This window comes from Eumetopias jubatus, unplaced genomic scaffold (genome assembly GCF_037043125.1).
Source record: "Eumetopias jubatus isolate StellerSeaLion01/CBP00866 unplaced genomic scaffold, mEumJub1_p1.0 scaffold_5, whole genome shotgun sequence".
Taxonomy (NCBI): Eukaryota; Metazoa; Chordata; class Mammalia; order Carnivora; family Otariidae; genus Eumetopias; species Eumetopias jubatus.
The window spans coordinates 93,153,341-93,179,422 of record NW_028274811.1 but is presented as its reverse complement, the minus strand read 5'-3'; the positions used below and the strand labels follow the sequence as shown (position 1 = coordinate 93,179,422).

Here is a 26,082-nt window from a genome sequence, read left to right as displayed (position 1 = left end):
CCCAAGTGCTAAGAATCATGAAGGATTCAAAAGACAATACAGCCTCTGGAAGGAAAATTCAGACAGGATCACAAGCTTTTATGATACACAGAAGGGTATGGTAAGTCCCATAAGAGTTAGGAATAGATTATTATGAGAATTAGTGATACAGGTGAGAATTACCATACAGACAGACAGCAATAATGCACGTCAACAATCAACAGGAAAATTCAACTCAACGTTTACTGAACATGTACCGTAAGAAGGCACTGAGAGTTTATCATTCAATAGGGGACACAAACAGGAAACTATAATACGAACCCAGAATATGCTAAGCGCCACCAGATAAATACAGAGTGCCAGAATTCGTTCATTTGACAGTAAACATCATGTAGGCAGTGCTATAAAAATAAAATGGCATGTGCCACCATAAGGTAAACTGACATCAAAAGAGTTAGCATCTAAATTGTGTTTTGAGGAGACAATCTCCGTGCAGGTGCAAGAGAGAACTGCTGAGATTTGACCTAAGCCAATTTGGCCAACTATTAGCTCCCTCTAGTAAACATCAGTAGCCTTCAATACATAGACTTGGTCAGTTACTATCAGTGCTGACGGAAAAAATAAAATAGTGTGAGCAAAATCTGAAGAACCCTGGTCCGCTGTTTGGCTGAAATACAGAATAAGTGAGTAATGTGAGAAGAAAGGAGTCTCGAATTGAAATTACTAGGACTTGAAATGCTTTCTTTCCCTTAAAGTGTAAATACCACCAGGTGGAACCCAGGAACCTCAGAGCGCAAAACTCAGGATCAAACGGCACTACTCAGAGGGATATACAGTTGACCCTTGAACAACATGGGAGGTGAAGGACACTGACCCCCCACATAACAGAAAATCTGCATATAACTTTTGACTCCCCAGAAACTTAACTACCTAAGAGCCTACTGTTGATTGGAAACCTTATCAATAATATAACCAGGTGACTAACACACAGTTTATATTTTGTATGTATCATATATTGTATTCTTACATAAAGCTAAAGAAAATATTAAGACAATCATAAAGAATAGAAAATACACTTACAGTACTATCCTACTAGGAAAAAAAAAAGGTATATAAGTGGATCCACACAATTCAAACCCATGTCGTTGAAGGGTCAAGTGGCTGTATGTGCTGCTCTGTGAACCTATGCAATGGCCTAGTGATTTTCCTGTGCAAGCTGTTTTCCGGTTAGAGCAGTCAAGAGACAGGGGTACCAAGACACGTGCACAGGATCATGTTTGTCCTCGTCAATTCTGAAGGGACATCTAACCTACTCCAAACCAGAAGCAAAATTGATATATCTGAGCCACAGCCCCTTGAGGCAGGCAAATGAGTCTATAAATACCTATGCAGTTTATTTCATTCAGATCCTACTTAAACCTTTGTATACTTAATCTGCATTTAGTAAATCAGCACAAGCTTAGGAGTAGATAAGGATAAGTGATAGCGACAAACTAAGATCCAATTTCTTAAAAGAGTCTAAATCCTACTTACTCCACTCAGAAAACCAGTGACAGGAAGGGGGGAAAAATCCAAAGAGAAAAAAAGAGAAAAATTTTCCATAACTTCACTTCTCCTTTGCCTTGTGGCCTGCCTATACTTCAACAGCTCTAAAACACAACACTGACATCTGACCTTCCTAATAAGGTCCAACGTATTTTACCTGTATTACTAAATTCAACAAGTAATACAGCCACTTAGAGACAACACAAAAGGAAGATGAGTCACTTAAGGTCACTTAGCAAAGAGGGGAACCAACCAACAGCCAGCAATAGAGTATAAACTGTCCACTAATTTGTGTTTGGGGGAGGGGGATGGGCATGCTCTCACACCCATAGAGGAAGCAGGGTTACCTTTCCTAACCTTGAACATCAATTTCTGCTATCTTCTAATAGGGAAAACTTACCATCTTTCTCTTCCAATTAGCAGCTGTGTGAGTGCTTTCTAGTAATGAGGGCCGAACATCAGCTCATATTCCTAATTCAAGCATTGATAAACATCATGTGATACATAATGCAGTTTTCCTTCTTTCCAGTGAAGTCCATCACAATAGACATAGCCTTGTAAACTTTGTATACTTCCAACTGGATTACTACTTTTCTACCTCATTAATAATAATGCTCATTCTACCAAAGTCAGAAATTTCAAAAACAGTCCCACAAACTAGGTACAATACTGGTCCAAGATAAGGCCATGAAAGTCATTTGGTGGTTAAATTATTTACCATCAGCAATTATAAATTCAGTTGTCTTAATCAAGAGTTTATAGTCTATATTCAAGACTGAACCCGATGAGGTGCGTCAATTGGAGAAGCACTCTTTGTGGACCGGGCCTGAGGCAAAAGTAGGAGTCACAAGGGGAATGAGGAGGGCATATTTTGGAGATTTAATTATTAGGCTATCACCAGCTTTATTTCTTAGTAAACTAAAAAAAGTACAAGAAAAAAAAGAAAAAGAATCAAATCAGAGGAAGTGGAAGGATGAAGATTAACAAGTTGGAGATAATCAAAAAGCCTATTTCCTGTCTTTAATATAACTCTTTCTAGAATATCAAATGAAAGTTACCCTGTTAACCATTAAGTACCAAACTGGTACAGGCAGCACAATCACAAATATTTGAGTAGTGAAGCTGACTCATAAAAATCTAAAAATATTTCATGCTTAAGGCTTTCAACATACCATCAGTTTATCCCATTCCTCTCTCTCAATTATGTTATTTTGAAACCAATGTAAAAAGTATTTTTAACCTAGTTTTGGAAACTGTAATTAAAATGCAGTGAATACAGAGAGCCACATGCAATTAGATTTTAAGGCATTATCATTCCTACATTCAATCCTGGATTTACTAAATCAGTTGTTAAATACCTGTGCTATCTACTACACTAAAATAAATACATACACAGTTATGAAAAGGGTTGCCTAAGAGTCTTAACTGGGTATCCCTTTGAGAGAATATCAAAATCCGTATATGAAAACCCATTTCAAAATTGATCTTTTTGTTAAATTTTCTGAGAATCTCAGTTTATAATGTCCTTGAAAGGCTGAAATATCTTTTCAGATCATAAACAAGTAAAATCATGTACAATTAAAACTTTTTTAAAGTTATGAGCATGGGAAACCAATAAATTTAGGCCAGAGATTTTTTTTTTACCATACAATCAAAAATACTAAATGAATTACATTGTACTTCTTCTAATTCTTTTGAAAATAAAGACATTTTATTTTTTAAAAGAATGGCAATGGAAGGAGCACAGAACAGCCAATTTCAGAGGCACCAAGTTACAACTTTTCAATGTGAAGTACTCCTTCAGTTGTGAGGACATGTATTGTAGATCCGTAAGAATATGTACTATATATGGAATTCCAATAAGAGATTTTTACCAAAATAACCCACTACAAAATTTCTAGAACATCAGAGGCTTTGCTACAATAATAGTTTGGTAAATTATACTGAAAAGGAAAAATTACTTAATAATGAAAAGCAAATAAAAACTCACACAATATCCTTTAAAAAGCAAGCACATATGTCTGCACACAAAGCAGAAACGACCAAAGCTTTTTTTTTTCTTCTAGTTTTAAAAGAATACTGGAGAAGTCTAGTTCTGTGAATTATGCAAAGGACAGCAAATATTAAGCTGTGTGTTTATGCCACTGTACTTCCATTTTTAAAACATGCATCTCAACTCCCCAGATACCATCATCCACAGAAACCATGCAGCTATCCAACAGACTTTCAGTGTCACCGTTTATTATTTATAGCATTAAATGGGGGAAGTGGCTCTGATGTCACCGACCCTACCCAGTGGAATCACTGACTCAATAAACATTTTCACACTGGAGAAATCTGGCTAGGAAAACATTATGCTGGGTTAAGTAGATTCTTTCACCTTTCCTCTCAACCCAGGGGTAGAGGCTGTTACTGTGTTAGGAGAGATACAAAGAAACTGTCAAGGTTTCCACAGGAAGAAACCCTGGGCATGTCCATTTGCTGAGGTAAAGACTTCCTCCTCCCAACTCTCCAGAGCCCGGTTTGATTTCCCCAACGCTCAAATTGGCAGGTAATAGCTGCCATGTTTCTTTTCTTCCACCAAATCATCCACCAAGCAGCAAATTCTTCGCTTCTAATAGCCACTCTCTGATAGTTCTATTTCTAAAAACCCCTTCCGGCTCCAAGTCGTAAAACGGAAAGCGGTTGGGGTATCCGTAGGACCGGGGAGTCTGGCATGGCTACCAATGGTTTGTAATAGAAAAGTGATCGCTTCCCCAGGGGCCTAGGATTCTCTACCCCCCCCTTTTTTTTAGTAAGAAAGAACTGGCGGCAGTGATGAAAAGCCCCCCTCCCCCATTTTCCCAAAGCAACGCTGGAAAACACGAAGTTACGGTTTCCCTTTCCTGGAAGATGGAATCCAGAGTACCTGGGGCCTTGCTATGCAAACATCCCTCACCGCGGAGTAGGAAACCCTTTGTCCGAGAAGCCGGACACCACAGGGGCCCGGGAAAGAGGCCCCTTATCCGTCACAGCCTCAAACCCCAGAGCTCCCCACCTCCACCCCAGTAGGGCCTATCCCGGAATCCACACACCCCTACGTTGAGGAGAGGGTGCTGAGACCCCTACTAGGATGCGGAGACCGAGGCCCTGATCGATCTCCTCCGTACCCCCCCCCCCCCACCACCATCTCATTCGGCCTGAGTGGGGTTTCCAAGAGCGGTGCAGGCCTGGCCCGGAGAAATACGGGGGGAAAATCCCCTTCTAAGAGAAGGAGAATGAGATGCTAGAGCGAGTGTGAGCTAAGGCCACAGCATAATCGAGCGAGGGTCCTTCGAGAGATGGGCCCGGATATAGGGCAGAGGGAGGAAGGAGAACCGAGGAGCATGGAGGGGGCCGGGCCAGGTCCGGCCTGAGATCTCCAGGGATCTGGAGCAACCGCGCCGGCCCCGAGGCCAGGAAAGCGGGGGCCCAGGTCCCGGCCAAGGCGGCGGGGAAGGGCCAGGGCCCGCCTCGCGCCGGACGTTGAGGTGGGCAGGCCCGCCCGGGGCCGGACGGACGGAAGAACGGTCCAGCGGGCCGCACTCACCATGAGCTCGATGGTCTTGTCCTCAATCACCGAGTCGGGCTCCATGGCGGCCCCGGCGGCCCCGCCTCGCTCTCCCCGCGCAGCAGCGAACGGCCCGGGCGGAGGAGGCGACGGCGGAGGCGGCAGAAGCGGAGGCGGCTATCGTACCCACTCTAGCTGCCAGCCCGCCCGGGCCGCCGGCAGCTCCGCCCTCCCCCTCGGCGAACGCAGTACGCAGACCGAGGACTACAGCTCCCAGCAGGCGCCGGGGGCCCCGCAGAGCGTTGTGGGAACGAGAAGTCAACACCAGGCTAATCTCTCTTGGCAGTCCGAAGCTGAATTCTGAGCAAAAGTAGCACTGCACTGTGATTGTGGGACGTGCAAACCTAAAGAATTAAGGGCTCCCTCAAAATAGGGCCTGGGGAACTCCACGACTACATGTCCCAGAAAGCCCTGCGCGCGGGTTCTCCTTCCGGCTAGTTTCTCCTGACTTCCTGGCAGCCCCAGGCGACTGAGACCGGGACGGAAACTCAGAGGTAACTCTTCACTCGTCAGAGATCCAGAGTGTGAGACCGATTTCCGCACATGCGCAGTCGATGCTGCAGTGCCTAGTCGACGTCTAGGTAGCGGCGCTGGGGGTCCGTGAGCGTCTGGTGCTAGGGACAGATGATGAAGACAGGTGGGTTCTAGATGCGTTAGGAGGACTTGGGGCTCGGGTGTGGGAGGGGCAACAAGCGAGAGAAGCTCGGGCAAGGAAGAGGTTCTGAGAGTACGGGCATCCCAGAAGTGAGGGGTTTGGAAATTTCGTTGGGGAAAGTGGGTTTATGGAGATGAACTGTGGTGCTGTCTGTACGCACCACGAACTGGGAGGAGCTGACAGATGAAAGGGAGCCTGTGTATATTGAGCCCCTCTTATTCATTCGTTCAGAATATATTTATTTTTTAAACTTCCAACCTCTGCCAGGTACCAGCCTAGGCACTGGGAATCAGCTCCGATTCTAGTGGTGGGAAAACAGACATTAACCAAAAGAGAAGGCGCTAAGAAAGATCGCAGCTGGAGACTCCTAGTGAATTCTGCCTTCAGCTCTGTGTGAACTTTGTCAGGTCTATTAGTGCCCGCTAACCAAAGACCACCAGGTACATACTGATTGAACAAGTTGAGTTTATTACTGGTTACAGTGAGGAAGAATACCCACCATGAGAAATTATAGGCGTCTGGGTAAGAGTTGTTACGTGTTTTGGGAGAGGGTTTAAGGAAATGGGGCTTTACTCTGGATTAGATGCTGTCAGGAAGTGGGGGTAATTCTATGATTGAGCATCTCAATCATGCCTGGAACAAGGGACCAGTAGATTGAGGCTGAAGCTATAATTGCTAAAGAAACAGGAACCCCTCATCAGTATTGGGGATGTTCGGTCATTTTTTGTGGCTTGGACATTGTTCGTGACTTATCTGCGTTCAGATATAATTAAGGAGTGATCTTATTTCTGTCTTGATCTATCCACAGTCAGAGAATGGCCCCATTTGATGTTTACATTCTGTGAAATTCTGTTCAACAGGAGAGCACAAGGCCTACCTAAGAGGGCCATCTATCATCTAGTAACATTACAGCTTGGATAATTGTACCAGGCCAGCTTCCAAATATCAGAGACTGCTTTTCTCTTTCTCTAGTGTTTTGAATTCTCTGCACCTGTCAAGTGAGGGGACTTAATGACCTAGAAATCTTTCCATTTCTAAGGATCAAGTTATTACAGTAATTTGTATGCATGCAAGGCACAGTGTAAGTTCCACGCTGATAGAGTTTGAAGTTTCGTAGTCCTTATCTGGTGCTTTCCACCAAAAGAATTAAAAGAAAAGCAATAGGAAGAAAGAGCACAGAATTGGAAAGTTATTGCCACTAACTTGCTGTCTGAATTTCACCAGGCCCCCTCCGCTTCCTGGGCCTTGGTTAGTAAAACAGGAGTTAGAATAAATGACCTCTGTTTCAGTTATATGGTGTATCATAATAAGCCATGCCCAAGACTTAGTAGCTTAAAATAACAGTGGTTTATTTTTACAATTGTGTGGGTTGACTGAACACAGCTGGGCACACATAGTATACTGAGGTTACTCATGAGACTGCAATCAGCTGGGAGCTCATCAAAATGGCTTCTCATCCTCTAGGGCCTCTCTTCTTCACCTGGTGTCTTACTCAAGCTTCTGCATGGTGACTGGCTTCCAAGAAGACAAGCCCCAATGAGCAAATGATTATCAAGCCTTCGGTCGCACCATGCTTGCTAATGTCCCATTGGCCAGAGCAAGTCATACAACCAAGCCCAGAGTCCATGTAGGAAGGGACTATGCAAGGTTGTGAATACCAAGTCAAGGTTCATTGAGGACTACTAATGTAACAGCCAACCAAGACCCCTGAGGTACCAGCATTTGCCACAGGACCTAGCACATAGGGTTAGGGTAGGAGTCACAAGCTGAATTCCCCAATATGTATGTTTACCCTACAGCATTTTTATTGTTTTAAAATTTGACATTTTCACATTTTAAAGTCTGAATTTGCATCTTCTCTTGAAAACTCAGACTATCTGGCTTTTTGGCTATGTGTGGCAACAATATGCAGGGGTTAAGTAGCAACTACCTTTTTTACACGAAGCATGTGCTCTATAGATTTCTCCTGTCCCCATTGCTCCCTGTTGTCTTATATCTGCATGCTCCACTCAATTTGTGTGCCTAACCCGTAGAGAGTTTTGAATTTGCAACCCTTGCCGTTAGAACTGTAATGGAGATAACTCAAGGTTTCTGTCCTTTTATTAAAACCATATTCCACCATAAGAGGAAAAAATACTTTTAGGTCAAATTCCAGGAGCTCAATGGGATTAAAAAGTCATATATTGATAGAAGCTTTACCCAAGCTATATGAGAGGCAAGCTGAGCCAAGTCTTTTATTACTTATGTCAAACAAGAACTCAGATTCTCAGATTTTAAGTGCTTCAGGCTGGAAGCCAACTGGTGATTAGATTTGGTCATCACGAAAGGCAGACGACCTTAAGTCATATTTCCCCCCAGTTTTTCAGATAGGTCTGCTCTGGGGTTTACAAGACCCGCTAACAGCAAAGTGGTCAGGTCCACAATCCCTTAACCGAAACCCTGAGGTCCAAAACATTCAGAATTCAGACTTGCTTAGATTGTACAAAGACAGTATGGTAAACATACTATATATAATGAAACACACTTAGTGGAGTCTAGGAGAGCACTTGATAATCAAGCACATTAACTTTTGTGCCTCAGACCGTATGTTTGCCGTTACCAATTTATAGCCTCTCAGTTCCAAAATCCATTCTTCTTTTACATACTTTGGAGTACTGGAGTCCAACTAGGACCCTGTGAATGTTTCTTCTCTGCCAACTGGCACAACACTTAATTTTGTCATTAGAGAGCCCTAGAGGAACACAGGCAAATGAAGGATCTTCTCTTCCTAGTTCTGGTATACTTTATTTTCCTTCTTGCTTTTGTGGTATACAGAAGCAAATGGTTTGCAGAACCATACCTTCCCCTTCCCCTACCCCCTGCTCCCAACATAAACACACACAGGTGGCTAGGACATTCAGAGGGTGGCTTCTCAGTGAACTCAGTGACACTTCAGTGGGCAGTTTCCTGCCTGCCAGACGCAACCTGTAGCACCTCAGCAAACTTCAACCATCCAATGGCCCATAACTAACCTCTCCCCAGTGAGGTCTGAATCTCAGCCTAGCAGTGGGGGTGGGAGGGCTCTTCCAAGTTTGTTTTTTCCTTTGGTACTCTGCCTCAACCCTAAAGGTAGTGGTTGCTCCCTATAACCGCTGTTTCTGTATTTAGCGTTGTCTTTGCCCCTTAGTACTTAATACCCTGTTACTAGTTAATAGTTCTTTCTGCTTTGTTTCTTTTGTTTATTATTTATTTATTTTAAAGATTTTATTTATTTATTTGACAGAGACACAGCGAGAGAGGGAACACAAGCAGGGGGAGTGGGAGAGGGAGAAGCAGGCTTCCCGCCGAGCAGGGAGCCTGATGCAGGGCTCGATCCCAGGACCCTGGGCAGACGCTTAACGACTGAGCCACCCAGGCACCCCTCTTGTTTTTTAGATTCCACATATAAGTGAAATCGTATGGTATTTGTCTTTCTCTGACTTATTTCACTTAGCGTAATACCCTCTAGGTCCATCCATGTTGTCCCAAATGGCAAGATCCCATTCTTTTTTGTGGCTGAGTAATATTCCATTGTATATGTATACCACATCTTCATCCATTCCTCTATCAGTGGACTTGTAAGTTGCTTCCATATTTTGGTTTTTGTAAATGCTACAATAAACATAGCAGTTCATGTATCTTTTCAGATTAGTATTTCCATTTTCTTTGGGCAAATACCCAATAGTGGAGTATTGGATCATATTGGTATTTCTATTTTTACTTTTTTGAGGAAACTTAATACTGTTTTCCACTGTGGCTACACCAATTTACATTCCCATCAAGAGTGTAAGCGGGTTCCTTCTCCTCCACATCCTCACCAACACTTGTCATTTCTTCTCTTTTTGATACTAGTCATTCTGACGGGTATAAGATGACATGTCATTGTGGTTTTGACTTGCATTTCCTTGATGATTAACGATGTTGAGCATCTTTTCATGGATCTGTTAGCCATCTGTATGTCTTCTGTGGAAAAAATGTCTATTCAGGTTCTCCACCCATTTTTTTAATCAAATTTTTTTGGTATTGAGTTGCTTATTTCTATAGTTTGGATATTAACCCCTTATTGGACATATCATTCGCAAATGTCTTCTCCCATTCAGTAGGTTGCCTTTTCATTTTGTTGATGATTTCCTTTTGATATGCAAAAGCTTTTTATTTTGGTATAATCCTAATATTTTTGCTTTTGTTTCCTTTGCCTGAGGAGACATATCTAGAAAAATGTTGCTAAGGTTGATGTCAAAGAAGGTACTGCCTATATATATTTTCTTCTAGGAGTTTTACGTCTTCAGGTCTCACATTTAGGTCTTTAATCCATTTTGAGTTTATTTTTGTGTATGGTATAAGAAAGTGGTCCAGTATGATTATTTTGCATGTTGCTGTCCAGTTTTCTCAACACCATTTATTGGAGACTGTCTTTTCCCCATTGTATATTCTTGTCTCCTTTGTCCTAGATTAATTGCATGTAAGTGTAGGCTTTTATCTTGTGTCTTTATTCTGATTCATTGATCTTTGTGTCTTTGTGTCAGTACCATACTGTTTCGATTATTTAAGCTTTGTAATATAAACAGTTCTTTATATCAAATTTTCCCAAAAAAGAATATGGCAGATGTGAGGGTATGTGACTTTCAAAACTAGATCATGAGGTGTTGTGGCATCCTTCTAGCTTTCTCTTGGATTACTCTCTCGGTTGGGGGGGGGGGGGGAAGCAAGCTGCCATGTCATGAGGATACTCAAGCAGCCCTGTGGAGCTGTCCACCTGGTAAGGAACTGAAGCCACCTACCAAAACCCACACTGTCTTGCCAGGCCTGTGAGAGGGTCAGCTTAGAAGTGGCTCCTCTTGCCCCATTCAGTCCTTCAGATGACTGTAGCCCCATGCGACATCTTGATCTTATGAGAGACCCTGAGCCAGAACCAACGGTCTATGTCATTTGTGGATCCCTGACCCACAGAGACTTAGGAGATAATGAATATTTGTTATTTTAAGCTGTTAGATTTTGAGTTAATTTGTTACACAGCAGTAGATAACTAATAGAGATGCAGAAAGAGAGAGCAAGTGAGCTAGTTCAACATATTGGATTCAGTGAACTCTCTTTTAATCAAAGCACCATAAACCCTTGGTAGGGCTTTAGGTCTTTCCCTTTCTTTTGAATACTGTTGAAGGTAAAGAGTGGCATTTTAAAATGGTGTATTTGACCTCTAATGGGTTTTTTGAATTCAGATACATTATAGAGTGGGATAGTGCACTGAAATTTTGTTTTGTTTTGTTTTTGTTTTTTTTTAAGTAAACTGTGCCCAACATGGGCCTCAGACTCACAACCCCGAATCAAAAGTTGCATGCTACACCCAACTGAGCCAGCCAGGCGCCTCCACTTTTTAAAATATTTTTATTTGCCTTTTTTTTTTTTAAGTAATCTCTATATCCAGTGTAGGGCTGAACTCATGAGCCCAAGATCAAGAGTCACATGCTCAATTAACTGAGCCAGCCAGGTTCCTTGCACTGAAATTTTGAATTAATTCATTTCCAACAGAATGTCAAAGTTCTCTTAGGGGAGAATCTTGTGAAACTCTAAAAAAGAGAATGGTGGTAAGAAGTATTAAAGGGGTGCCTGGGTGGCACAGTTGGTTAAGCAATCCGACTCTTGGTTTTGGCTCAGGTTGCGATCTCACGGTCGTGAGATCGAGCCCTGCGTCTTGCTCTGCACTCAGTGTGGAGTCTGCTTGGGATTCTCTCTCCCTGTCCTCCCTCTGCCCCTCCCACTCATGTTCTCTCTCGCTGTCTCTAAAATAAATAAATTTTAAAAAAATTATTAAAGATAGCAGCACGGTATTTATCCATATGACTAGGCTCCATGTCTTATCCATCTATAGAATCAAAAATAAGGTAGTTATCATAAAATACAGATTAGCACATTTATTTGAACTGAAAAACAGCCAAACTTTTTCTGACAGTCTTTTTGGATGACTGGTTTGATAGTGTAGACTGGCTTTTTCAATAATAGATGTTAGGTGAGTTATATCTTTAGTTTTACAATTTTTAGGAAGATACACTTAAAGCACATAAATAGAAACATTTCACCAATTAATTTATTGGCAAACATGTATTGAAATTAATATTTGTGTTTCCCAACCCTTTTAAACTTATCAGGTGAAAGAAGATATCTCCAAGTGAAAGTAAAGAAAAGTTGTATTAGTCAAAATAGAATACACTATGCCACAGTAGCAAATTAATCCTGTGCAACCCTATGTATCGGTCCAAATTCAGTCAGAGAAGCAGAACCACTGAGTGTATTAAGGGATTTCTTACAAGAAATTGACCTTATGTAATTGTTAAATCTAATTAAGCAATCTCTGTAAGCCTGTTGTCTTCACAGTCGACACTGGATCTAAAGACCTTGGGGCAGGCAGTCAGGAAGGGAAGATGGAAATAAGATGTGTGAGAGCAAGCGTAAGCCAAACTGGAGCCCATGAGGATGGACTGAAACCTGTCAGTTCTCATATCTCTGACCTTGGTGTGGTCAGAGATGGTGGTGTGGCTGTCCTGCAGAGGCTGGAGCCCTTTGTCAAAAAGCTGAACACCCAACCATGGCCCAGGAATCAGGGAAGCTAAAGGAGGCTGTAAGGGAACTTGGAGTGATTGCAGACCCAGCCACTCTTCACACCAAGGAGATATGGGAGCAGATCAATGACAATGTATATGGGCTCCAAAATGACTTCAGTTTTACTTCTACTCTCTTGTGGCCCACCCTAATCAGAAACACAAAGGAACAAAATTCAGGGAAATGTGGCTCAGCCTAGCCAAGCTGGCACATTACTAAATTTCCACACCCTGGGAACCTAATGTCTTAACACACCTATTTTGTTCATGCAAAGTCCAAAGGGGGGCTAGCTAGCCTTCTATCTTGTTACACCGTCTGGAATTCATGGTCTCCGATATGGCTGGGCAAGGGGGACAGAAAGGTGGGTCACCCAGCTATTAACTGCCTTATCTCAGAAGTACATCATTCCTGCTCACTGTGCAGTGGTCAGTACCAAATCACACGGCCCGGAGAAGCTGCAAGGGAGGCCAAGCAACATACTCTCCCTGTCCACCTAGAAAAAAGGAAATGAAATGTGTAAGTACCTAGGATCGTCTCTGCTACATGGGTTTAATTAATAATTATTTCCTAATTCTTGGTAAAGACTTTTAGGTATGCTTTCCCGAAATTGAGAAAGTGAATTTCTCCAGTGATGATAGAAAAAATGCTTTTACTAGTCAGGTGATTTCCAGTACTTTGCTCTCAACAAAATTGAGTGATGATTGAATTAAGTTTTAATGATAATTTGGGGTGCCTAGGTGGCTCAGTCATTAAGCGTCTGCCTTCGGCTCAGGTCATGATACCAGGGTCCTGTTTCAAGCCCTGCATTGGGCTCCCTGCTCCACGGAAGCCTGCTTCTCCCTCCCCCACTCCCCCTGCTTATGTTCCCTCTTTTGCTGTGTTTCTCTCTGTCAAAGAAATAAAATCTTTTAAAAAAAAAGTTTTAATGATAATTTAAAATAATTTTGCTGGCCAATCACTATGTGATTTTTAACATAATAACATTGAAGGAATCCAAAGAAGTCGTATAACATTGCTAGGAGACAACTTTCATTCTTCTTGTACAAACAAGTCTTTTAAGTACTAACATCTATAAAAATGTGACCTAAAAATAAATTTGATGCCAAATCATCTCATTCTAGCAATAAGTAATATTCATGCATGGATATGCAAACTATTTCTTAGTTATTGGTTTAAAGATGTAGTAATAAAATTCTGTTTAGTCATTATCAAAATGTTCATGTACTTATTGTTCTAGAGGCCAGAAGTCTGAAATCAAGCTATGAGCAGGACCATACTCCCTCAAAGGCTCTAAGAGAGAGTCCTTCCTTTCTTTTTTTCTTTTTCTTTAATGTTTTAACTATGGTAAAATAGGCCTAACATAAATTCATCATTTGACACATTTTTAAGTGTGCAGGACAGTGGCATTAAGTACATTCATGTTGTACAACCATCACCACCATCCATCTCCAGAACTTCTTACGTTTTCCCAAACTAAAACTCCATACCCATTAAACACTAACTCCCTGTTCCTCATCCCCCAGCCCCTGTCAACCACCATTCTGCTTTCTGGTTCCATGAATTTGACTAAGGTACCTCATGAAGTGAATTGCATAGTATTTATTCTTTTGCCACTGGGTCATTTTACTTAGCATACTATCTTCAGGTTCATCCATGTTGTAACGTGTCAGAAATCCTTCCTTTTTTAAGGCTGAGTAATACTCTATTGCGTGTATAGGCCACATCTGGTTTATCCATGCTTCCATTGGTTCACACTTGGTTGCTTCTACCTTCTGGCTCTCCCGAATAATGCAGCTATGAACATGGCTGTACAAATAACTCTTCAAATCCCTGCTTTCATTTCTTTGGGGTATATACTCAGAAGTGGAATTTCTGGATCATATGGTAATTTATTTTTAATTTTTTTGAGGAAGTGCTGTACTGTTTTCCACAACAGCTGTATCATTTCACATTCCCACCAGCAACTGCACAAGGTTCTAATTTCTCCACATCCTTGCCAACACCTGTAATTTTCTGGGGGTTTTTTCTTTTGTTTTGTTATTGTTGTTTATTTTGTTTTTGATGAGAACTATCCTACCAGGTGTGAAGTGGTATGTCATTGCGGTTTTGATTTGCATTTCTCTTATAATTAGTGATGTTGAGCATCTCTTCATGTACTTATTGGCATTCTTTGCAGGAATGTCTATTCAAGTCCTTTACCCATTTTTTTAATCCAGTTGTTTTTTCAGCTTTTTGTTGCTGTTATGTTACAGGAATTCTTTATGTATTCTGGATATTAATTTCTTAGAAGATATATAATTTGCAGATATTTTCTTCCATTCTGTGGTTACCTTTTCACTCTGTTGATAGTTTCCTTTGATGCATGAAAGATAAATTTTGACATATTTTTGTTGTTGACTATGCTTTTCATGCCATACCTAAGAATTATTGCCAAATCCAACGTCATGAAGCTTTCTCCTGTCTTCTAAGAGTTTTATAGTTTTAGCTCTTATATTTAAGTCTTTGGTCCATTTTGAGTTCATTTTTTTAATACAGTATAAGGTAAGGCCCCACCTTCATCCTTTTGCCTTTCTTACCTCTTCCAACTTCTGGTGCTTCCTGGTGTTCCTTGTCTTGTGGCCTCATAACCCCAGTTTCTTTCTCGGTCTTCACGTGGCCTTTTTCTCTTTCTCTCTGTGTTTCTCCGTGTCTGTATCCTATAAGGAACCCATTATTGGCCCGCTCTAACCCAGGATGATCTTACCTTGAGATCTTTAACCTAATTACATCTACAAAAAGCCTCATTCCAAATAAGGTCACATGCTGACATTCTGGGTAGAAATATTGGTGGGGGTGGGGGAGGGGGGAGACCACTATTCAACCCACTACAGTGTCCATTCCAATCTCCTTTGCCAGAGGCAATTTTATTACTAACCCTTTTGTTTCTTTTCCTCAGAACAATCTTTATCATCCTCTGCCACATCCTACTTAAAGCACTCCACTCAACCCAGCTAGCACCAAGTTTTAACTTTTTAGCTATGCCTCTTCCTTATTTTCTTAGCGGTTGCTCTAAGGTTTGCAATATACATCCTTAACTCTTTACAGTCTACTTAGAATTATTATTTAGCACTTCACCTAAAATATAGAAAACTTGCAACTATATGGATCCATTTATCCCTTCTCATCTTTTATACCATAAATGTCACATGTATTACATATGCATACATTATAAACCTTACAAGGCAAAATTATGCATTAAGCTTTAAATGTTATTATGTATTTCTTTTCAAAGTCAGAGGGAAAAATAGTTTTATATTTACTCAGTTACTTACTATTTATGATGCTCTTTATTCTTTCCTTAATATCCAGTTCTTTATCTGGTATCATTTCCTTTCTGTCTGAAGAACTTCCTTTAGCATTTCTTATAGTGCATCTCTGCTGGCAACAATTTTTTTTTTCTTTTTCTTTTTTCTAAAAGTGTCTTCATTTCTCCATTATTCTCCAAGGATATTTTAGTTGGACCTGAAATTCTGGGTTGAGAAATTTTTCTTTCCACACTTAATGATGCTGGTTTTCTATCGCATTAGTTTTCCAGGGCTTCTGTAACAAATTACCACAAGCTTAGTGGCTTAGGACAACAGTAAATCATCCTGTCATCCTCCCACAGTTCTGGAGGGCAGAAATCCAAAATCCAGATGTAGGCAGACCACACTCCTCATAGAGGCTCTAGGCAAGCATCCTTCCTTGGCCCTTCCAGTTTCTGGTAGCTCCAGGCATTCCTTGGCTTATAGTTAATAACTCCAGTCTCTGCCTCCCTCCTTGTGTGGCCTTCTGTTCTTTCTCTGTGTCTTCTCCCCCGTGCCTCTGTGTTTTTCCTCTAGTCATAGGGACACTTGTCATTGGATTGACGGCCTACTTGGTTAATCTAGAATGATCTCATCCCAATATCCTTAATTACTCTGCAAACACCCTTTTTCCAAATAAATTCACACTCATGGGTTCCAGGGGTAAGTATTACACATATCCTTTTTTATAGTTGACATATTAACATATTAGTTTTAGGGATACAATATAATGATTTGGTATTTGTATATATTGCAAAATGATCATCACAGCAAGTCTAGTTAACATCCATCAACCTACATAGTTACAAAACTTTTTTCTTTTGATGAGAACTTTTAAGATCTCCCTTAGCAACTTTCAGCTATACAATATTACTAACTATAGTCACCATTCTGTACTTTATATCTCATTACTAACTTCCTTTTCTTCAAAGATTTGTTTACTGGAGGGGAGGGGTAGAGGGAGAAGGAGAGAATCTCAGGCAGACTCCCCACTGAGCACAGAGCCCAACAATGCAGGGCTCTATCTCACGACCCTGAGGCTAAGACCCAAGCCGAAATCAAGAGTTCGACCCTTGGGACACCTGGGTGGCTCAGTTGGTTAAGCAACTGCCTTCGGCTCAGGTCATGATCCTGGAGTCCCGGGATCAAGTCCCGCATCGGGCTCCCTGCTCAGCAGGGAGTCTGCTTCTCTCTCTGACCCTCCCCTCTCTCGTGTGCGCTCTCTCTCAAATAAATAAATAAAATCTAAAAAAAAAAAAAAGAGTTCGACCCTTAACCAGTTGAGCCACCTAGGCACCCCTGACTCATTTCTTTTATAACTGTGGGTTTATACTTTTTTAACCACCTACACACATTTCGCCTACCCTCATCCCCTGCCTCTGGCAAGCATAATCTATTCTCTGTATCTTTGAGTTTGATTTTTTGTTTGTATGTTTCTATGTTTTTAGATTTCACATATAAGGGAGATGATATGGTATTTGTCTTTCTCTGTGTAACTTACTTAGCATAATACCCTCAGGGTCCATCCATGTTGTTGCAAATGGCAGGATTTCCCTCATTTTTATGACTGAATAATATTCTAGTGTATTTATACACTATTGATGGACACTTAGGTTGCTTCCATGTTTTGGGTATTATAAATAATGCTGCAGTGAAAATGGGGTGAATATATCATTTTAAGTTAATGTTTTCATTTCCTTCTGATAAATATCCAGAAGTGGAATTGCTGGATCATATAGTAATTCTATTTTAATTTTTTTGAGGATTTTTTTATACTGTTTTCCATAATGGTTGCAATTTAAATTTCTACCAACAGTGCATAAGAGTTTTTCCTTCATATCTTCACTGACATTTGTTATTTCTTATCTTTTGATAATAGCCACTCTAATAGGTGGGAAGTGATCTAACTGTGGTTTTGATTTGCATTTTCCTGATGATTACTGATGTTGACCACCTTTTCATGTATCTATTGGCCCTCTGTATGTTGTCTTTGGAAAGATTTCTGTTCAAATCCTCTGCCTTTCTAAATGGAATTTTTTTTTGTTTGCTATTGAGTTGTATTAGTTCTTTATATATTTTGGAGTATTAACTCCTTATAAGATATATAATTTGCAAATATTTTTTCCCATTTAGTAGGTTGCCTTTTCATTTTATTAATGGTTTCTTTTAGCGTGCAGTTCTTTTAGTTTGATGTAGTCCCCCTTGTTTATTTTCGCTTTTGTTTCTTTTACTTTTGGAGTCAAATCCAAAAAAATCACCACCAAGACTATCATTAAGGAACTTACCGCCTATGTTTTCTTCTAGGAGTTTTATGGTTTCAGGTCTTATATTCAAGTCTTTAATTCATTTTGAGTTATTTTTTGTGTGTGGTATAAGATAGTGGTTCAGTGCCATTCTTTTGCATGTGGCTGTGCAGTTTTTCCAACACAATTTGTTGAAGAGACTGTTCTTTTTCTTTTGCATATTGTTGTTTCCTTTGTCGTAAATTAATTGACCGTGTTTGTGTGGGTTTATTTCTAGCCTCTGTATTCTATTCCACTGATCTGCAAGTCTGTTTTTGTGTCAGTATCATACTGTTTTGATTTCTGTATATATGGTTTGAAATCAGAAAGCATGAGGCCTCCAGCTTTGTTCTTCTTTCTCAAGATTGCCTTGGTTATTTGGGGTCTTTTGTGATTCCATACAAATTTTGAGATTGTTTTATTTCTATGAAAAATGCCATTTGAATTTTAATAGAGATTGCATTGAATCTGTAGATTGCTTTGGCTAGGATGGACATTTTAACAATATAAATTTTTCCAATCCATGAGCACAGAATAGCTTCCCATTTATTTGTGTCTTCTTCAATTTCTTTCATCAGCATCTTACAGTTTTCAGTGTACCTCCTTGGTCTAATTTATTCCTAGGTATTTTATTCTTTTTTATGCAGTTGTAAAGGCAGCTGTGTTCTTAATTTCTCTGACAGTTCATTATTAGTGTATAGAAATGCAACAAATTTTTGTATATTGATATTGTATTCTCCAACTTTACTAAATTTATTTTTTTAAAGATTTTATTTATTTATTTGTCAGAGGCAGAGAGAAAGAGAGCACAAGCAGGGGCAGCAGCAGGCAGAGGGCAAAGCAAGCTCCCTGCTGAGCAAGGAGCTGCATGCAGGACTTTATCCCAGGACCCCGGGATCACCACCCAAGCTGAAGGCAGACACTTAACCGACTGAGCCACCCAGGCATCCCTACTAAATTTATTACTTCTCACAGTGTTTGTTTGTTTGTTTTTTAAGATTTTATTTATTTATTTGACAGAGGGATAGCGAGAACAGGAACACAAGGAGGGGGAGTGGGAGAGGGAGAAGCAGGCTCCCGGCTGAGCAGGGAGCCCGATGCAGGGCTCGATCCCAGGACCCTGGGATCATGACCTGAGCCGAAGGTAGACCCTTACAACTGAGCCACCCAGGTGCCCCTTCTCACAGTTTTTTTGGTAGAGCCTTTAGGGTTTTCTATATATCATATCATGTCATCTGCAAGTAGTGACTGTTTTATTCTTCCTTGCCAGTTTGCATGCCTTTTATTTATTTATTTATTTTTGCCTAATTGCTCTAGCTAGGAATTCCAATACTGTGTTAAATGAAACTGGCAAGAGTGTGCATCCTTGTCTTGTTCCTGATCTTAAATGAGTATGATGTTAGCTGTGGCCTTGTCACAAATAGGCTTGATTATGTTGAGATACACTCCCTCTATATCCACCTTGTTTGGCATTTTTATCATAAAATGTTGAATTTTGTCTTATGCTTTTTTTGCAATAGAGATGATCATATGATTTTATCCTTCATTTTGTTAATGTAGTATCAAGTTAATTAATTTACATGTGTTGAACCACCCTTGCATCTCTGGAATAAATCCCACTTGATCATGGTGTATGTATTTTTTAATTCAGTTTGCTAATATTTTGTTGAGGATTTTTGCGTTTATATTCATCAGTCATATTGGCCTATAATTTTCTTTTCTTGAGGCATCTTTGTCTGGTTTGGGTATCAGGTAATGCTGGCCTTAAAAAATGAGTTTAGAGGGGCACCTGGGTGGCTCAGTTGTTAAGCATCTGCCTTTGGCTCAGGTCGTGATCCCGGGGTCCTGGGATCGAGCCCCACATCGGGCTCCCTGCTCCACGGGAGGCCTGCTTCTCCCTCTCCCACTCCCCCTTGCTTGTGTTCCCTCTCTCGCTGTGTCTCTCCCTCTGTGAAATAAATAAATAAAATTTTTTAAAAAATGAGTTTAGAAGTGTTCCCTTTACTTCTCTTTTTTGGAAGAGTTTGAGAAGTTTTAGTATTGATTCTTCTTAGAATGTTTGTTAGAATTCACCAGTGAAGCCATCTGGTCCTACACTTTTGTTTATGGGAGGTTTTTGATTACTAATTCCATCACCTTACTCATAATCAGTCTATTGAGATTTTTTTATTTCATAATGATTCAGTCTTGTAAAGTTGTATGTTTCTAGGAATTTCTCCATTTCTTCTAGGTTGTCCAGTTTGTTGTCATATAGTTGTTCGTAGCAGTCTCTTACGAATCTTTGTATTTCTGTGTTATCAGTAACATCTCCTCTTTCATTTCTGATTTTATTTATTTGAGTCTCCTCTTGGTAAGTCTAGCTAATGGTTTATTTTGTTTATCTTTTCCAAGAACCAGCTCTTAGTTTCATTGATCTTTTCTGTTGTCTTTTTAGTCTCTATTTCATTTATTTCATTCTATTTGTTGTTATTTTCTTCCTTGTACTAACTTTGGGCATCATTTGTTCTTTTCCTAGTTCCTTGAGGTGTAAAGTTAGATTATTTATTTGAGATTTTTCTTGTTTCTTGATGTAGGTGCTTATCAATATGAACTTCCTTCTTAGAACTGCTTTTGCTGCATCCTGTAAATTTTGAGATGTTGTATTTCCGTTTTCATTTGTCTTGAGGTATCTTTTTTTTAAAGATTTGTTTATTTGGGAGAGAGAGAGCACACGCGAGCAGGGAGAGGGGCAGAGGGAGAGAATATCCAAGGATACTCTGCTGAGTATGGAGCCCAATTTGGGGCTTTATCTCACAACCCATGAGATCAGGACCTAAGCTGAAACCAAGAGTCAGACACTTAACCAGCTGAGCCACCCAGGCACCCCTATTTTTTTTTTTCCTTTTGATTTCTTTTTTGACCCTTTGGTTTTTTAGTAACATGTTGTTTAATCTCCACACAGTTGTGAATTTTCCAGTTTTCTTCTTATAATTAATTTCTAGTTCTGTACCATTGTGGTTGTAAAAGATGCCTGATATGATTTCAATCTTCTTTCAGACTTTTTTTGTGGATTAACCCATGATCTATCCTGGATAATGTTCCGTGTGTGCTTCAGAAGAACGTGTATTCTGTTGCTTTTGGATCAAATGTTCTATATATATCTGTTAAGTCCATCTAGTCTAATGTTTTATTTAAGGTCAATAACGTTTCCTTATTTATTGATTTTCTTTGTGGTTGATCTATCCATTGAGAAAAGTGGGGTGTTAAAGTACCGTACCATTGTTGTATTGCTGTCTATTTCTCCCTTCAGGCCTGTTAATATTTCATTTCTATATTTAGGTGCTCCTGTGCTGGGTGCATAAATATTTACAAATGTTATATCTTCTTGTTGGATTGACCCCTTTATCATCTTGCAATATATTTGTCTCTTTTTATAGTCTTTGTTTTAAAGTCTTTTTTGTCAGGAATTGGTATAGTTACCCCAACTTTCTTTTGGTTTTCATTTGCATGGAGTATCTTTTTCCATCCTTTCACTTTTGGTTTGTGTCCTTACATCTGAAGTGAATATCTTATAAGCAGCACATTGATAGGTCTTATTTTTTTATACATTCAGCCACTATGTCTCTTGATTAGAGTTGTTAGTCCTTTTACATTTAAAGCAACTATTAATGGGTATGTACTTATTTTAATTTTGTTAATTGTTTTCTGGTTATTTTTTAATCCTTCTGTTCCTTCCTTCTCTTGCTCTTTTCTTTTATGATTTGATATTTCTATAGTGGTATGGATAGATTCCTTTATCTTATGTATCTACTGTTCAGTTTTGCTTTGTGGTTATCATGAGGCTTACATAAACAAGTTATATTTGTAACAGTCTGTTTTAATTTGATAACAACTTAAGTTTGAACACATTCTAAATCTCTGCATTTTTATCCCCCTCACACACCATTTGATGTCACAATTTACATCTTTTTGTCTTGTGTATTTCTTAGGTTATTGTATAGTTCTTTTTACTAGTTTTGTCTTTTAATTTTCATACTAGGTTTTTTTTTTTAAAGATTTTATTTATTTGTCAGAGAGAGAGAGAGAGCACAAGTAGGGGAGTGGCAGGCAGAGGGAGAAGCAGGCTCCCTGCTGAGCAAGGAGCCTGATGTGGGACTCCATCCCGGGACTCCGGGATCATGACCTGAGGCAAAGGCAGATGCTTAACTGAGCCATCCGGGCATCCCTCATACCAGCTTTATAAGTGCATAACACACTGCCTTTCAAGATTAGATTTTTCTGAATTTTACTATATATTTACCTTTACCAGTTAGATTTCTACTTTCATATGTTTTCCTGTTACCAATTAGTACCCTTTCATTTTCAGCTTAAAGAAGTCCCTTTAACATTTCTAGTAAGGCCAGTCTAGTGGTAAACTCCTTAACTTTTGCTTGTGTTGAAAACTCTCTCTTGGGGCGCCTGGGTGGCTCAGTCATTAGGCGTCTGCCTTCAGCTCAGGTCATGATCCCAGGGTCCTGGGATCGAGCCCCACATCGGGCTCCCTGCTCAGCGGGAAGCCTGCTTCTCCCTCTCCCACTCCCCCTGCTTGTGTTTCCTCTCTTGCTGTCTCTCTTTGTCAAATAAATAAATAAAATCTTTTTAAAAAGAAAAGAAACCTCTCTCCTTTCATTCTAAATGATAACTTTGCCAGGTAGAGTATTCTTAGTTGGTGGTGTTTTCTTTTCTTTCACATTTCGAATATATCATGCCACTCTCTTCTGGCCTGGCCTACAAAGTTTCCATTGAAAAATCTTCTGATAGCCTGATACGTAACAAGTTATTTTTCTCTTGCTGCTTTTAAGATTTCTCCTTATCTTAACTTTTGATACTGTAATCATAATGGGTCTTGGTATGGGTCCCTTTGGGTTCATCTTCTTTGAAACGTCTTGGGCTTCCTTGATCTTGATGTCTGTTTCATTCCCCAGGTTAGGGAAGTCTTCTGTCCGCATTTCTTTTTTTTTTTTTTTTAAGATTGTATTTATTTATTTGACCGAGAGAGACACAGCGAGAGAGGGAACATAAGCAGGGGGTAGTAAGAGAGGGAGAAGCAGGCTTCCCACAGAGCAGAGAGCCCGATGTGGGGCTTGATCCTAGGACCCTAGGATCATGACCTGAGCCAAAGGCAAACGCCTAGTGACTGAGCCACCCAGGCACCCCTGTCATTATTTCTTTAAATAAGTTTTCTGCCTCTTTTCTCTTCTTCTGAAACACCTAAATGTGGATGTTGGACACTTGGTGTTGTCCTACAAGTCCCTTAGGCTCTCTTTACTTTTTTTCTTTTTTTCATTTTTGCTGCTTTGGTTGGGTGAGTTCCAGTACCCTATCTTTAAGTTCACTGATCCTTTCTTTTGCTTCACCTAGGCTGTTGTTGAACTTCTCTGTTGTATTTTTCGTTTCAGTTATTGTATTCTTCAGCTCTGTGACTTCTTTTTTGGTACCTTCTTATATTTTCTCTTTGTTGAAATTCTTACTTTGTTCATCTGTTCTTCTCCTGAATTTGATGAACATCTTTATGACCATGACTTTGAGCTCTTTATCAGGTAAAGCCTTATCTCTGTTTCATTAACATTTTTTTGAAGTTTTATCTTGTTTGTTTGTTTGTTTGGAACATATTCATCTCTGTGTCTTTATTTTCCTTGATTCTCTCTATTGGTTTGTATGTGTTACATAAAACAGCCACATCTCCCAAACTTCAAAGGAAGGGCATCATGTATGAGACGAAGCTTATTGTTTAACCTTGCCCTAGCTCTTCGTTGTTTCTGACACCTTTATGATTGTCCAAGCAGCTTACTTTATTTTTAGTGGCTATCAGTAGTTGAGGGTATGCTAAGACCTCTCAGTGTCCCAAAAGGGAGGATCTCAGTCAGCACCTAGATTCAGACCGATTGAAAGTTAAGACCCATGGGCAGCAGCTTTTAGAGTATGCAAATAATATAGTCCTGTGGGACTGCAAGCATAAGCCTCACTAGCCACCAGAGCCATATGATCTAGAGGTGTCCCCTGGGCAGCAGCTATAAGAGTTAGGCCACCAGATGAGCATACAAGCTCTTTTCTGGGAGATACTGGCAACCTATAGCAAAGCAGAAGCAGAGCGCAAAGATGGCATCCACCAGCCTCCATCCCTGGAAAGCAGCTCAGCAGGCCCCTAAGATGTGTGCCAAACCTGGAGCTTGCCTCTCAGCCTGAAACTCCAGGATAAGCAAACAGGCCTGTTTACAGAGATTGGTGACGTGTTTCACTCTGCTCTCTGCACTGTGCCCTAGGGACAGTAACCAGCCAAGAACTGCCTCTGGTTGTTGCAGTCACCTTCCTGGGACCCAAGGAACACAAGCCCTGTTGCCCACCAGATTTAGGGGATCAAGGGACATTGGGCAGTAGCCTCAAGTACCACGCACTGGGCATAAAAACCAGGGTACCAGACATGAGTACAAGCTTCTCTCTGGAAGATACTGAGCTCTAGAGAGTGGCAGAAGGAAAGCCCAATGATAGCACCTGCTCTCCAAGGTCTCCGGAGAGGATGACATTCAGCTGTTAAATGTGTGTTTCATTAGAAGCCTGCCCCTCAGGCCACAGCTCTGAATATAAGATAATGGGCCTCTTTCGCAGAAAGATTGGGCATCTTAGTCTGTTGCCCTTTTACCATGCCCTTGGAGTGGTAGCTGGTTAAGAACTCTTTGTTTTTTTTTTTTCAAATAGGCTCTGTATTTCTCTTTGTTGAAATTCTTACTTTGTTCATCTGTTCAAGCCCCAACGTGGGGCTTGAACTCACAACCCTGAGATCAAGAGTCCTGTATTCTACTAACTGAGCCAGCCAGGCACCCCTAGGAACTCTATTTTTATTTGTTACAGACCTGTGGGACCCACAAGTGTAAGTCCCACTGACCAGGGCCAGGTGACCTAGGGATGTCCTCTGGGCAGCAGCTGCAAAGATCAGAGGGCCAAATGAGGGTACAAGCCCTTTTCTGGGAGACACCAATACATTTGAGCAAGCAAAGAGCACAAGGATGGTGCCTACTGGCCTCCATCATGGGATAATATTTTAGTAGACTAGATATGTGTCACACTGGGCTAATACTTTAAGATAAGCAAATAAGCCTCTTTCACAGAAGCCTGGGCACTTTTCAGTTGACTACCTCTGTGCTGGGCTTTGGGAGTGGGTGAGTCTGTGTACATAGCCCTTTAAGAATTGTTCCTTAGTGCTCTATAGCCTTGTAGTTCTCATGGACTCAAGCCCCAGTAGCTTTCAAAGATAGATAGATGTTTTGTGGCTCACCTTCCAGATACAGGTCTTAAAAGTTGGCGTGCCAGAAGTGGAGTTCAAACCATTCACTTCTCGGGTGCCTGGGTGGCTCAGTTGGTTAAACGACTGCCTTCGGCTCAGGTCATGATCCTGGAGTCCCTGGATCGAGTCCCGCATCGGGCTCCCTGCTTGGCGGGGAGTCTGCTTCTCCCTCTGACCCTCCCCCCATCTCATGTGCTCTCTCTCTCAAATAAAATAAAAAAAAAAAAAAAAAAAAAAAAAAACCATTCACTTCTCAATGAGAAGCTTGGGGTTTTGAGTTCCCTTCTGATTGTGGGGCACCACACTAAGGGTGGGCGTCATGGGGAAATTGTGTCTCAGTCTCTCCTACCTGCTTCTATGTGAGTTTTCTCTATTTCACCCAATGCATAGGCATTATTCAGCTGGTTTGGGTGTTTTTTGTTTTCTTTTTGTTTGTTGTTTGTTTTTCAGAGGAAATTGTTCCATCTGTAACTGTAGATTCCATGTGTCTATGGGAGGAGGTGAGTTCAGGATCCTTGTATATCATCAACTTGGACTGGAACAGATACATTTTGGGAGGATCCACAATTCAGCCCTCTCTGTCTTCTGGCCTCCATTCTTTAAAAAAAAAAAAAAAAAATTGGTGTGTTTTTTTTTTTTTAAGATTTTATTTATTTATTTATTTGACAGAGAGATAGAGCAGGAACACAAGCAGGCAGAGTGGGAGAGGGAGAAGCAGGCTTCCCACGGAGCAGAGAGCCTGATGCAGGGCTCAATCCCAGGACCCTGGGATCGTGACCTGAGCTGAAGGCAGA

The 26,082-nt window shown here is 40.6% G+C and overlaps 1 protein-coding gene and 1 long non-coding RNA gene across 10 annotated transcripts in view; one reads left to right on the top strand and one right to left on the bottom strand.

The window, feature by feature from the left end:
- Nucleotides 1-5,271, bottom strand: part of FBXW11 (F-box and WD repeat domain containing 11) — a 122,007-nt gene extending 116,736 nt beyond the window's left edge. For all 4 annotated transcript variants that reach the window (XM_028102671.1, XM_028102673.1, XM_028102670.1 and 1 more), the window contains exon 1: nucleotides 5,093-5,271. Coding sequence is in view for 2 of the 4 variants with exons in the window: in XM_028102670.1 (XP_027958471.1) it covers nucleotides 5,093-5,137 (45 nt within the window). In the remaining 2 variants the exon portion in view is untranslated. The remainder of the gene's footprint in view (nucleotides 1-5,092) is intronic.
- A 364-nt stretch (nucleotides 5,272-5,635) lies between these two features.
- LOC114208740 (uncharacterized) overlaps nucleotides 5,636-26,082 on the top strand; it is a 64,329-nt gene continuing 43,882 nt past the window's right edge. For 5 of the 6 annotated variants that reach the window (XR_003609120.2, XR_003609118.2, XR_003609119.2 and 2 more), the window contains exon 1: nucleotides 5,636-5,750. This is a non-coding gene — a long non-coding RNA (uncharacterized LOC114208740). Of the gene's footprint in view, nucleotides 5,751-12,819; nucleotides 12,900-26,082 lie in introns of those variants that run through there. The other variant, XR_015768200.1, reaches the window with a different exon arrangement.